Source organism: Rhinatrema bivittatum, chromosome 7 (genome assembly GCF_901001135.1).
Source record: "Rhinatrema bivittatum chromosome 7, aRhiBiv1.1, whole genome shotgun sequence".
Lineage (NCBI taxonomy): Eukaryota > Metazoa > Chordata > Amphibia > Gymnophiona > Rhinatrematidae > Rhinatrema > Rhinatrema bivittatum.
Window position 1 is genome coordinate 71799045 of NC_042621.1, and position 14644 is coordinate 71813688.

Here is a 14644-nt window from a genome sequence, read left to right on the forward strand (position 1 = left end):
CAACCGCAAGGAAGATATAAAAATCAACCTACTGCACCGAGGAGGGAACACCATCCGGATAAGGGGCACCCGGCATTTGGACAGAGAAGAACCGGGAAAAAACAAGAAAAAAAAATGCTCTGAAGAGCTGAACTCCAAAACCGCGAGGCCAATGCACCACGGAAAAGGGGGGAGGGGGGGGGGCGGTGGAAGAAAAAGGACGCTTAACTTAAAATTGACCTCTGGTCACACTAAGAATGTTCACAGTTTGAGTCAACAGACTTGGGTCATGCCAAGTGTATTCAGGGTCTGAGTCAACAAACTCAGCAAGACATCTCGGTGAAAAAAGAAAAACTCTGAGCACAGTCCCAAGCAGCTCTCAATCATATGCAATTTCTCCCTCTTCTAGGGATGAGAATGCCAATTCCCCTTCGGAATTTTCCAAAGTCTCATAATCTACACCCCCTTGAACATTACCAGGGACAGCCTCCCTGTAGCCTTTTCCCCTCCATGACTGACAAATGGGAGGCCCGAGCACATGATCCCTAATTAATAGGTTGCTTAGCCTTCAGTAGGTGTTCTTGCAGAAATGTCTCCAGGTCCTGAAAACATTCCATCCAGGAGAATGGAGAATGGATCTACACCAGAGCACATAGGCCCAAACTTGCTCTCTCTAAGCCCTCTCTCGTGGGGAAGCTTCTGCCCTTGGGAACGTGAGAGGAGTACTGACCGTTGCCTCGTCTCCCACTCCCCTCCCGAGATACCATAGGCCAAGGGGATGTCACAACATGAGCAAAAGCTGTAGTAGTCAACTCGCTGTGAGCATCTAAACAAGAGTGACTCAAATGTAGAGAGAGTGAGGACTAAATTGCTAACAAGACGGCAAGCCTTACAGATTGCAAAGCGCTTGGACCTGTTCGCCCCCGGTGCCTAGCTCTCCTTAACTTCGGTTCTAGGTGGCCTCCTGTGCGCACACCGATGCCACCCAGGCGTACATGCACACCCCTCCACAGCATATGCAAATACGCCCTTAAGACTAGGTCGCAGTCGTACAAGTAAATGCGCAAATACGAAGTCGTATAAACCGTGGTTGTATGCACACAAGTACCAGTGCAAATACGCACTCCAGTCAAGGTTGCGGCTTTGCATGCACAAGTACCAGTGCAAATACGCATTCCAGTCTAGGTCACAGCCTTACGCGAACAAGTACCTGTGCAAATACATGCTCAAGTCTAGGTTGCAGACATACGCGCTCAAATCTAGACCACGGCCTTTGCACCCAAGGTTCCTGCGCATGCAACCGCCACACAGCGAGAATGCGTGCAATCGCCTATGCACGAGGGAAAAGAAATGCTGCCGTGGCCTACCACACGGCTAAAGCAAAGCCTGCCCGCACCTTCAGCTTGTTTAGGCCCAGATCCATTTAACATCCGGCACTGAAAATCATTGACCTGAAGAGCTTCTCAACATCTCAGGCCTCTTGACTGGCCGAGAATCCATAGAGACTGGGACCAAGAGCCAGCATCCCGCTAAACATACTTTGCACATAAACAAATTAAAACGGCAGAAGATCTTTACCAGAAAGGAAAATTGGTTCTTACCTGCTAATTTTCATTCCTGTAGTACCACGGATCAGTCCAGACACATGGGTTCATCTTCCCCTATCAGCAGATGGAGACAGAGAAAAAAACCTCGCTGACACCGTATCTAAGCAACCATGCCGGCTACAGTGCTTCAGTATACATATCAAAGCAGATAATAGCAAAAAATATGGAACCATTAAACAACAATTAACAAGAACATGGAATGCAACAGAGAACAATCTTACAGCTGAGCGGATGACTCTTCCTTAATATAACCCCCTTCTAATTGGGCAGGCTCTGGACTGATCTGTAGTACTACAGGAATGAAAATTAGCAGGTGAGAACCAATTTTCCTTTCCCTATACGTACCTGGATCAGTCTAGACACCAGGGATGTACCAAAGCCCTTACTCAGGGTGGGACCTGAAGAGTCCCGCCAAAGGAAGGGTTTGTCGTAGCCCCAACATCTGAGCGATAGTACCTTGCAAAAGTATGCAGCGACTTCCAAGTCGCTGTTCTGCAAATTTCCTGTGGGGAAACAAGTTGAGATTCCACCCACAAGGCCGCTTGCAAACGTGTGCACGCAAGTCTTCCGGAACTGAACGACCCCGTGTAATATATGCGGAGGAAATTGCCTCCTTCAGCCATCGTGCAATAGAGGCTTTAGAAGCCTTGGAGCCTCTATTAGGACCACTCCACAGCACGAAGAGGTGATCGGACCTCCTAAAGTCATTGGTAATCTTGAGGAAACGCAATAACGCTCTCCAAACATCTAGACGTTTGAGCTCCCTCGCATTAGGATCAGATGCCGGTAAGTTAGGAAAAGCCGGAAGTTCCACTGTATGATTGACATGGAATGCTGAAACCAACTTTGGTAAAAAGGAAGGTACCGTCCTGTAAAGAAACTCCAGATTCCGAAATCTGAAGGAAAGGATTTTGACAACATAATGCCTGTAACTCAGAAATTCTTCTAGCTGAACAAATGGCAATGAGAAAAATTACCTTAAGTGTCAAATCCTTTAAAGTAGCCCTTCGGAGTGGTTTGAAGGGAGGTTCACACAGAGCTTTAAGAACTAAATTAAGGTTCCAGGACAGACAAGATTTCCAAACTGGAAGACGAAGATTCATCGTACCTCTAAGAAAACGAACCACGTCCCGATGAGACGAAATAGAGGAACCTTCAATTTTGTCACAGAGAGAGCCCAGTGCTGCTACCTGCACTTTAAGAGAACTAAGAGATAAGCCCTTCGTGAAGCCATCCTGTAAGAAAGTAATATTTCAGGAATTAAGGCCCTAAGAGGGCGAATTCCCCTGACGGAACACCAGGATTCAAAATTCTTGTACGTCTTTTAAAGCAGTCGAACCAATAACAGGAATCGTGGTGCGCTTAGTCGCAGCAGACACCGCCGCATCCAATTTCGGGAGGGAAAAAAATTCTAAATCCTGTTCTGGTAGAGAGTAAAGTTTCCCCACGGCTCTGCCAACCTTTAAACCAGAATCAGGAGTCCCCCATTCCTCTTCTAACTTCCTAACCAACTTGTGGTAAGGGAAAGAAGTTGGAGGATCTTGGATGGCACCTAGTACCGGGTCCTCGCCGTCCAAATCCTGGTTCTCCTGAGGTATTTTAACCCCAAGAACCTGCTAAGCCAAGGGAAGCAAAACCTCCAGCTCTTCCCTTTTAAAAAGGCAGACCATTTAGGATCCTCCACCTCATGAATAAGAAAGACCGGGTCATCCCCTTGACCCGCATCCTCGGTAGTCGGAATAACCGGAGCCACCAGGGGAGGTTGGCCAGACCCCGAACCAGTACCACCAGGAGCTATGGTAGCATCCTCCAGATCAACCACCCCAACTGCATCACCCTGCGGGCGAAAAATCAAGCCCTATGCTGAGGGAATCCTATTGCCGGGCATCAGAGACCGCCTGGGACCCCCCGAAGGACCCTCAGTAGGCTGGACTGGTAGAATCTGTGACTGTGTAGTCCCCCAAGCCGCTTTCTGTCTGGCAATATAGGCATCATGAAGTAACAAAACAAAGTCTGTGGAGAAAAGCCTCCTTTCACCAAAACCAACATGGTCTAGTTGAAAAGCAGGCAAACCAAAACTTTCCTCCCTTTCTAGCCCTCCCTGCCCGTTCCCAAACCCGGAATGGACCGGAGACAGAGATGGAGGACCCTCCCCCACCCCACCCCGGTGATGCGGGAACTGCCGCAGCAAAATCCAAAATGGCCGCCCTTCCCGTGCCGGCCGGGTGAGGTAAAAAAGAAGTTGCAGTCGGTTCAAAAGACAACGATACTCGACGCTGTTTAGCAGGAGAAGGAGCCACAGATGAACCCTCCCCACCGTCGGCAGTTAGTGCATAACCCCAATCTATTAAGCAGGGAAGAAACAGAGCCACATGAACAGTATGTCCTGCCGCGAGCCATAATGTAGAGATAAAATTAAAATTCTCTCTCTGAAAGTACTCACTACGAGAGAAGAAATGGTCCCCCAAACAAACAGCCAGAGCCCCACAAAAAGCTCCTACCTAAGGGGAGGAAGTCGCTCGCCTGTAGAACAGCGCTCCGGTGCAAACAGCTTTGTTTTTGTTTTTTTAATTAGCTTTAGTTAAAAATGAACAACCTGCCCTGAAAAACAGGCAAAAACAGCCAAAAAAATTATTGTAAAAAAAGTATTGTAAAGGAAAATTAGTTTCTTACCTGATAATTTTCGTTCCTGTAGTACCAAGGATCAGTCCAGGACACCTGGGTTGTGACTCCGCACCAGTAGATGGAGACAGACTAAAACTTGTGGGCGGAGCCATATATGCCCCTGTGCCAGTCACAGCCCCTCAGTCTTACGGAATGTCAAAGTAGAACACAACCAGAGAAGTAAACAAACTAGCTACCGCTAACTAACGGGGAAAGAAACACCCCTTCTGGAAACGGACTCTCCAACCGAGAGAGCGAACAAGCGGAACAGAGCAAATCAAAACACAGAGCGGACTCTCCATTACTTCAGCGCAGCACTGCGGGCGGGATCCTGGACTGATCCTTGGTACTACAGGAACGAAAATTATCAGGTAAGAAACTAATTTTCCTTTCCCTGTACGTACCAGGATCAGTCCAGGACACCTGGGATGTACCAGAGCAACCTACTGAGGGTGGGAAGCAGAGAGTCCCGCTCGGAGTACCCTCTCTCCAAAACCCCCGGAATCGGTAGCCCGGACATCCAGCCGGTAATGCCGGATAAAAGTATGTAACGACTTCCAGGTGGCCGCCCTACAAATCTCTTGAGGCGACACCTGAGAAGCTTCCGCCCAAGACGCTGCTTGAGATCGAGTCGAGTGAGCCCGCAGCCCCACGGGAAGAGGTTTTCCCCGCACCAAGTACGCCGAACCAATGGCCTCCTTGAGCCAACGAGCGATCGTTGTGCGGGACGCTGCAGCTCCTTTCTTTGGTCCAGAGAACAGGACAAACAGATGATCAGTGACCCGAAACGGATTAGTGACGTCCAGATATCGGAGAAGGGATCTCCGCACGTCCAGCCTCCGTAACTCCCTCTCTTCGGTAGCAGAGGAGTCTCCGCACGCAAAAGCGGGCAACTCCACCGATTGATTCACGTGAAAAGACGAGACCACTTTCGGTAGAAAAGAAGGAACCGTCCGTAAGGAAACCCCCGAATCGGAGATACGCAAGAATGGTTCCCTACAGGACAGGGCCTGTAACTCGGAAACACGCCGTGCCGAGGCAATCGCCACCAAGAATGCCGTTTTTAAAGTGAGATCCTTAAGAGTCGCGCGTTTCAAGGGCTCAAACGGCGCCGTGCATAGAGCGGAGAGAACCCAATTGAGGTTCCAAGCCGGACAAGGATGACGTAACGGGGGGCGAAGGTGCTTAGCACCCCGAAGGAAACGAGCAATATCCGGGTGAAGCGCCAGAGACTTACCTCGCAAACACCCCAGCGCCGCCACTTGGACCCGTAGGGAACTGCACGCCAGACCTTTGGCCAGACCCGCCTGGAGGAACGCTAGAACCTCAGCGACGGAAGCTGAAGTGAGGTCCACCCCTCGCTGCACGCACCAGTCCTCAAAGACGACCCAGACACGGACGTAAGCCAAAGACGTCGACTGCTTCCTGGAACGCAGTAGCGTGGCCACCACCGCATCTGAATAACCTTTTCTCTTCAGTCGATTCCTCTCAAAAGCCATGCCGCGAGACAGAAGTGATCCGCATCCTCCAAACAGACGGGGCCCTGATGGAGTAGGGCCGCCATTCCCTGGAACCGAAGGGGTGCCGCTACTGCCAGTTGTACGAGGTCTGCGAACCACGGCCGGCGAGGCCACTCCGGTGCCACCAAGATCACGTTGGCCGGATGCAACTCTATGCGCCGTAGAATCTTGCCGATCATCGGCCACGGGGGAAACACGTAGAGCAGCACATCCGTCGGCCAGGGAAGCACCAACGCATCGACGCCTTCTGCCCCCCGCTCCCGACGTCGACTGTAAAATCGCGGGGCCTTCGCGTTGTGCCACGTGGCCATCAGATCCATGTGGGGCACCCCCCACGTTTCGCAAATGAGAAGAAACGCTTCGTCCCCCAGCTCCCATTCTCCGGGATCCAGACGATGACGGCTGAGATAGTCCGCCTGCACGTTGTCGACTCCCGCAATGTGAGACGATGCGAGGTTGCTGAGATGTAGCTCCGACCAGGCCATCAAGCGCTGAGCTTCTTCTGCCACCTGGGGGCTCCGGGTCCCCCCCTGCCGGTTGATGTATGCCACGGTGGTCGCATTGTCCGACAACACTCGGACTGCCTTTCCCCGCAGCAATGGTAGAAAAGCCTGCAGGGCCAGACGGACCGCTCTGGTCTCTAGGCGATTGATAGACCACTGGGCTTGCGACACTGACCATAGGCCCTGAACTGAGCTCCCTAGGCAGACCGCTCCCCAACCGGAGAGGCTGGCATCCGTGGTCACCACTGTCCAACTGGGCACCAGGAGAGAGACTCCGGCGGAAAGATGACTGGGGTCCAGCCACCAACGCAGGCTGGACCTCGCGTGTCCCGCTAGAGGAAGCGGTAAGTGGAAATCCTCCGAGACCGGCTTCCAGCGGGAAAGCAAGGATGACTGTAAGGGTCGCAGATGAGCGAACGCCCATGGCACCAGCGCCAGCGTGGAAGCCATAGACCCGAGGACCGTAAGGTAGTCGCAGACCCGCGGTTGGCGGAGAGACAACAAGCGTTGTACCTGAGTTTGCAACTTGACCATCCGTTCGAGGGACAGAAACACCTTGCCCTGCTTCGTGTCGAAAAGAGCTCCCAGATATTCCAAGGTCTGCGTGGGTGTCAGATGACTCTTGCTGAAGTTGACCACCCATCCCAGGGACTGCAACAGATGGAGGACCCTGGCCACCGCCATCCGACACTGAACCTCGGACTTCGCCCGAATCAACCAATCGTCCAGATACGGATGGACCTGGAGACCTTCTCGGCGCAGTTGCGCCGCCACCACGACCATCACCTTCGTGAACGTACGAGGGGCCGTTGCGAGCCCAAAGGGGAGCGCCCGAAACTGGTAATGCCGACCCAGAATGCAGAATCTGAGGAAGCGTTGGAACGACGGCTGGATGCCTATGTGAAGATACGCCTCCGTGAGGTCCAGGGAGGCCAGGAACTCGCCTGGCCGGACCGCGGCGATGACTGACCGGATCGTCTCCATTTTGAAGCGAGGAACGCGAAGGCATCGGTTCACCCCTTTGAGATCCAGAATTGGTCGGGACGTGCCGTCCTTCTTTGGTACGATGAAGTAAATGGAGTAACGGCCCTTTCCTCGTTGGCTGACCGGAACGGGGGAGATAGCTCCCAAGTCCTCTAGGCGGCGGATGGTGTCTAGCACCGCCGCCTTCTTCTCGGGAGCCTTGCAAGGTGAGACAAGGAACTTGTCCACTGGAATGCGAGCAAAATCTAACGCGTAGCCGTGTCTTATCACGGTGAGGACCCACTGGTCCGACGTTATTCCGGCCCATCTCTCGTAGAACGACAGCAACCGCGCCCCGACGTTGGGAACGGCGTGCTGAGGCTGCGGCGGGAGAAGGGCCGACCCCCTTTCATTGTGAAGATTTGGGCGCCGTGATGGCCAGGGCACCCCCTGGTCTACCAAAGCGCCTCCCACGAAAGGACTGCTGCTGCTGCTGCTGCCACTGTGGGGTACGGGAGGAGGAAGACCTGAACGAGTGCCCCGACGACCTTTGAGGCCGCGCCCTCCTGGGCCCACGAAAGCGGGACCTGGCTGAAAAGGAAGGCCGCGACCTGGATCTATCTTCGGGCAACCTGAAAGCCCTATTTTCCCCCAGGGAAGCCATCAAGTCATCTAATTCCTTGCCGAACAGCAATTTACCCTTGAATGGCAGCGCCCCGAGGTGAGCCTTAGAAGAGCCATCCGCCGCCCAGTTGCGTAGCCACAGGAGGCGGCGCGCCGAGACAGACGCCACCATGGATCTAGACGAAGTGCGCAGCAGATCGTGGAGTGCATCTGCGCCATATGCTATTACCGCTTCCAACTTATCCGCTTGCGCTGCCTCGTCTGCCGAAAGATCCGCATTGGCTTGAAGGACCTGAGCCCAGCGTAAGCCAGCTCTCAAAGCAAAATTCGTACACATGGCGGCCCGAATTCCTAGCGCTGAAACCTCAAAAATCTTCTTGAGCTGTACTTCCAGCTTCCTGTCCTGAAGGTCCCGAAGGGCTGTCGCACCCGTAACCGGAATAGTAGATCTCTTCGTTACCGCCGAAACCGCCGAATCCACCTTGGGAAACTTGAGAAGGTCCAGCGCATCCTCCGGGAGCGGGTAAAGTTTGTCCATGGCCTTGCTGACCTTCAACCCTAACTCCGGAGTGTCCCATTCCCGGAACATGATGTCTGTTGAAGAAAAATGGAACGGAAAAGCAACTGCTGGACCCGTGAGGCCTAACAGGACCGGATCCATGTTCGCTTCCTGACGAACCACCGCCGGAGGGGGGTTTATTCCCAGTTCCTGGATAATGGCTGGAATTAGAGGTGGCAATTCATCCCTACGGAAGAGCCTGACCACTTTGGGATCGTCTCCTTCCACTGCCTGTGAACCTTTTGCTACGCCGGACGTAGCGGAGCCGTCCGCTCCCACATCGTCGGGTCCCTTCTGGGTCTCCTCAGGGGAATCAGCGTCCTCCTCGGGGGAGGAATCGGTGTCCGCCTCCTGTGGGACGCCACGTGGAGGCCGCTTCCCCCGCGAGGCGCCGTGGGGCCCCTCCGCGACCCCCGAAGGCTTCCTGGACCTCTTCTGCGGCGGAGCTCTGCGAGCCTCGCTCCGGCCGCGCTTGCTTTTTTTGTATTTCAGGACTTTGCGCAACAAAAGCGCAAGGTCCTCTGAAAGCGAGCTCGAGTCCGAGGAAAAATCAGCGGGACTCCCCGGGGACCCTGTGTCCCCCGAGGGACCCCCTCCGACCGCGATCCGTTGCGGGGAAAGCGCGGGAGGCAAGGCCGAAGGCCCTGCCGTTTCCCGCGCCATTTCGCGGCCCGTGGCCAAAATGGCCGCCACTCCCGCGCTAAGCGGGGAAAAGCTCTTGGGGCTTTTCTACGGCGCCCCCCCCCCCCCGCGGAGGCGATCGCGCGGGCCGTGAACGAGCCCCCCGAGGCGCCCCAGACGACCCCTCTCCGCCCGGGATGCAGGCCGCGCACAGACTTTCGCGCGAAAGACGCGCGCGCGCGCCGAGCCACAGGCCCGGCAGACCGAGCCGCGAGGCATGCCGGCGAAGAGGCGCGAGGAAGGGGCAGCAGGAGCGACGAAAATTAAACCAAAAAATTCGAACGGCCTCCCCCCGTCGGCGGCGCCCCCCCCTGCGAGCGGCGACGCGAAGCAAGAGAGAGCCGGCCAGAAATAAAAAACAAACCTTTTTTTTTTTTTTTTTTTAACAAAAAAACCTGTCGCTGTCCACGGTCCTGGAGCCCTAATCCAGCAGGGGTGAGTGAACCGGGCTCCCCGGTGTCACCCCTGACGCTGCTACTAGGCCAGCTGGGTCCTCGACCCTAGCAGCGGCCTCAACCAGGGGGGGGTGGTCCCCTCAGAACCTCACAACCCCCCTGGGAGGCAGGGCGAAAGGGACCTAAGGGACAATTTAGAAAATTACCCAAACAGAAAACACCGTAGCCTAAACTGGCCTAAAGAAATAAAAGAACCGACCCTGACGGAGTACCAGAACCAGGGCAGGCAGGGCTGTGACCGGACCTGCACCATCTACTGGAGACAGAGTAAGACTGAGGGGCTGTGACTGGCACAGGGGCATATATGGCTCCGCCCACAAGTTTTAGTCTGTCTCCATCTACTGGTGCGGAGTCACAACCCAGGTGTCCTGGACTGATCCTGGTACGTACAGGGAAAGAGCCTGCAGCTGCCTCAGCGGCCTCGTGAAGGGAGGGATGTGGACAACCAGATTTACACCTCACGGGCGCCCAGAGCAAGCACACACAAGGGTACCAACCCCCGTCTCGGCCACCTCAACTGGACAGGGAAGAACCCGAAGGATTCTAAAAAAAATAAATAAATAAAAGAAACCCCTGGGAGGAAGGCTCAAAAGAAAAAAAATTAGTCAACTGCGGAACTACAGGATTTACAGCCTCTGCCATCTGCTGGAGGCAGAGAAATACTGATGAACTGCAGCTGGCACTGTTGCTTAGATACGATGTCAGGGAGGTTTTTTTCTCTGTCTCCATCAGCTGATAGGGGGAGATGAACTCAGTGTCTGGACTGATCCGGGTACATACAGGGAAAGCCTCAGCCCTGTTTCATGTGACTTATTTTTCATGTTTCTAATCTTTTGTTACATCCCCGTTATAGGTAAACCGATGTGATATGCACATGAATGTCGATATAAAAAGTTTTTAAATAAATAAATAGATCCCGTCACCCGCGCGGCTTGTTCTACCGGTGCGGTCATGCTCGACACAGACCCCTCACCCCCCACCCCCAAACGCCATGCCACTCTTGTCGCATGCACGCGCTGTTCCTCCCCGCACCTCAACGGCAAGCAAGGGGGGAACAGTCTCTCAGCGCCATGGAGCCATCACCCGGTCTCCTCCGCAGGCAGAGAAGCTGCTGAAAACCCCCCCACTGCTGAGCTCCCCGAGTTGCTACGGTAACTCTCCCCTGGAACTCCAATGCTGCACAGATTCCTCCAACTAGTTCCTTGTTCTCTCTCTTTTTACTCTCCGAGAACAAATAAAGATGCATAGAAACCAATGCTTTCCTTTGGTGCAGAGATTCCGGTTCCAGGAGCGCAGGCCGCATGGCAGATCAGTAAAGAGCCTGACCACTGGCTATATCTGGATCCTTTCGCCAAACTTTAGCAACCTAGTCCAGGACAAACCGTATAAAAGCGAAACTTCCCTGCTCCTCTCAGCCTGCAGTGCAGAACCGCCAGCAGATTCCAACACTGTCTCATGGGGGAATGAGGGATCTGGACCACCAGATAACCACCCCACGGACTTCCAGACTGAGGTATCAGAAGGGTCACCAACTCCCCCTACTCGCTCACTTTATTTTTGTTCAAACATGGGTTGGTGGGAGAAGAATGGATTGTACCATGTAAGTACAGCATGGATACTGTAGCCTAAAGGTGTGATTTAATAAAGAGGGTTTGCTTTCTTCATACAGGTAAACAATGGGGGAGAATCGTTTCAGCTAATACAAGACAAGAAAGGTGGGTAAGAAGCATGCTGAGATTGGGCAGAGCACTATGGCTTTGTATATTCTAAGATGACCAGTGGGAGTCTGTTGGTAAGTTACAGCACAAAGCCAAATATTATATTAGGGGCAATTCTTTACATTATTTATTTTTAGAACTACTTTTCATTTCTGTATGATCCACCTAAAAACTGAATACAAAAGAACATGTCATAATGTAAATTATAACCAAATACGAATCAGGTGGTGACTGGAGAGAACAAGAAATTCCAATGCTCTCTGCTGATGAATCATTATCAGCTATTATTCACCTGGCTGTTTGCAACTCTTCTGGTTAATTTCCCCGCTGAATCTCGAATGATGCGGTCAATCTGTTCCTGCTCCCTCTCTGCCAAATTACTGCTGATCCTCAATTTATCTTCAAGTAGATCTTTTTCTTTCCTGTAGATTATCAGAAGATAAACATCACACTACCAAACCAGAGCTAAAATGAAGATGTATAGCCTGGAGGTCAGTCTCCCCATTCAGCTTGTAAAATTAGCTGCTTTCAAGGACTATCACAAACTTCTCTCTTCCTACAAGAGGCATTCACAATAAAACTTTCACACTTAAATTAACTAAACAAAAGGAAATTTGGTACTTACCTGCTAATTTTCATTCCTGAAGTACCACGGATCAGTGCAAACGAGTGGGTTTATGCATCGCTACCAGCAGATGGAGACAGAGAACAAAACTTTGAGGCATTATTACATAACTGAGAGTGCCACCTGCAGTCCCTCAGTATTGACCTGTACCCAAGCCAAGATGTTTACTTTAACAAACCCCAATAAACCTTGGGGTTTGTTAAAGTTGGAGCCCCCTGCAAACTAGACCCCCTTGATTTAACAAAACATATACCAACTATGTATGGTTTTCATCACTCTGATCAAATCGAATGTCAGCTCAATCAACTTAGCCATCTCCAGAAGCGAAGAAGTCTTTTGTCAGAAGGGGACGGGCCTCTGGACTGATCCTTTGTACTTCAGGAATGAAAATTAGCAGGTAAGAACCAATTTTTCTTTCTTGTTCGTTCCCTGGATCAGTCCAGACGAGTGGGATGTACCCAAATCCCTCTAATACTGGACAAGAACCCGAAAGACCTGTGAGCAATACACTCTCTCCAAACATCGCTTCCTTTGGAGCGAGCGCATCTAAGCGATAATGTTTGGCAAAAGGGTGGAGGGACGCCACATCGCTGCATGACAGATCTCTTGTGGAGAAAGCAGTTAACACTCCACCCACGAGGTCGCCTGCGCCCTAGTGGAATGAACTCGCAACACCTCCGGTACCGGCTGGCCCGTGCAGATGTAAGCCAAAGCTATCGTCTCCTTTAACCAGTGAGCAATCTTGCCTTTGGAAGCCTCATTTCTCTTCTTTGCTCCACTGAATAGGACAAACAGATGATCCGATCTCCAAAAGGGATTTGTCACATTGAGATATCACAAAAGAATACAACGCACGTCCAGCAAGTGAAGTTCTCTAGCCATCGAAGAATCGGCTGTCAAGTTTGAAAAGGCAGGAAGCTCAACCACCTGATTAAGGTGAAAAGAAGAAACTACTTCGGCAAAAAAAAGATGGAACCGTTCATAAAGAGACTCCATTGTACAACACATGGAGATCCCTACACGACAACTCTTGCAGCTCAGAAATTTGCCTAGCCGAACAGATAGCCACCAGGAAAACAGTCTTCAGGGTTAAATCTTTCAATGACGCCCTTCGCAACAACTCAAAGGAGGGCCCACACAGCAACCAAAGAACCAAATTCAAATTCCATGCCAGACACATCTTCCGCAACCGGAGGACGCAGATGCTTTGCCCCTCTCAGAAAACAAGCCACATCCGGATGAGATGACAGCGGCTTTCCGTGAATCCTGCCATACAGGGAAACCAAAGCTGCTACCTGGACCTGAAGGAAATTATACACTAGCCCCTTAGATAACTCGCACTGTAGAAATTCCAAGATCTGTGGGACGTCCACCTCTAAGGGCTGTACTCTATTCGAATACTCTTCACACCCGGACATAAGCAATTGAAGTGGAAGGCCTCCTTGCCTGAAGCAATCACCGGCTCCAAATATCCCTTCAAACGGAGCCACCGCCTCTCAAAAACCAGGCCGCTAGACAGAAGCAATCCTCCCGGTCTGAAAAATACGGGTCCCTGACGAAGTAACCCTGAGAGATGAGCCAAGCGGACGGGTCTGTCTGCTGCGAGATGCAGGTGGTCTGCAAACTACAGCCGCTGCGACCACTCGGGTGCCACCAGAATCACCCTGCCTGGATGAGTTTCGATGTGCCATCCTATGAGAGGCCACGGAGAAAACACGCACAGCAAGAAGTGTGTCGGCCACGGCTGAACGAGAGCATTGTTGCCCTCCGATCTGACCTCCCGTCTGTGACTGAAAAAGCGATCCATTTTTGCATTTGCCAGTCGCCATTAGATCTATCACTGGTTTGCTCCACCTTGCTTGCAGCAAGGCAAAGGCTTCAGCCAATTCCCACTCCCCCGGATCCAGACACTGTCTGCTGAGGAAGTCCGCTTGCACTTTGTCCACTCCGGCGACATGCGAAGCAGCTAGACTCTCCAGATGTTTCTCCACCCACAGGAACAGCTCCTGCACTTCCAACACCATTAGACGACTCTTCGTACCACCCTGACGATTGATGTACACTACTGTCATTGCACTGGATGATAATACTTGCACTGATTTGCCCTGAACAAGTGGAAGAAACGCCAACAAGGCCTTGCACAGTGAGTCGACTGATCGACCAAGCAGCCTCCTCTGGTGACCACCGAATCTGGGCCGATTTCCCCAGGCAAATTTCCCCCCTTCCAGAGAGGCTGGCATCTGTGGTTACAAGTTCCCAGCCGGGCATTTCCAGATCCATTCCCTTCTCAAGACTGTGCCGTGGCAGCCACCATGAGAAACTGGATCTGGCATCCTCTGCCAATGATAATGGAAGCTGAAATTCCTCTGATAGCGGATTCCATCGAGATAACACAGCCCCTGTAGAGGCCGCATGTGAGCAAAAGCCCATGGCACTAAATCCAGCATAGAAGCCACGGACCCCAGGACCCATAGGTAATCCCAGACCCTGGGCACCGCCATGCTCTGCAACCGAAGCACCTGACTCTGCAGCTTGAGGACTCTCTCAGAAGTCAGGAACACCTTCCCCAGTCAGGCATCGAAGCAAGTGCCCAGATATTCCAAGGATTGAGTCGACTTTAGATGACTCTTTGTGAGGTTAGTCACCCAGCTCAATGCCCCAGAAGCTGGAGCACCCGCTGGATTGAGCGACCACACTCTACCTCCGGCTTCGCTTGAATGAGTCACTCGTCCATGTACAGGTGTAC

General features: G+C 52.3%; 1 protein-coding gene across 2 annotated transcripts in view; it reads right to left on the reverse strand.

Annotated features, from left to right (window-relative positions):
- Positions 1-14644, reverse strand: part of BRD7 (bromodomain containing 7) — a 101924-nt gene that overhangs the window by 58004 nt on the left and 29276 nt on the right. For both annotated transcript variants that reach the window (XM_029608519.1, XM_029608518.1), the window contains exon 8: positions 11566-11695. In XM_029608519.1, coding sequence (XP_029464379.1) covers positions 11566-11695 — 130 coding nt within the window. The remainder of the gene's footprint in view (positions 1-11565; positions 11696-14644) is intronic.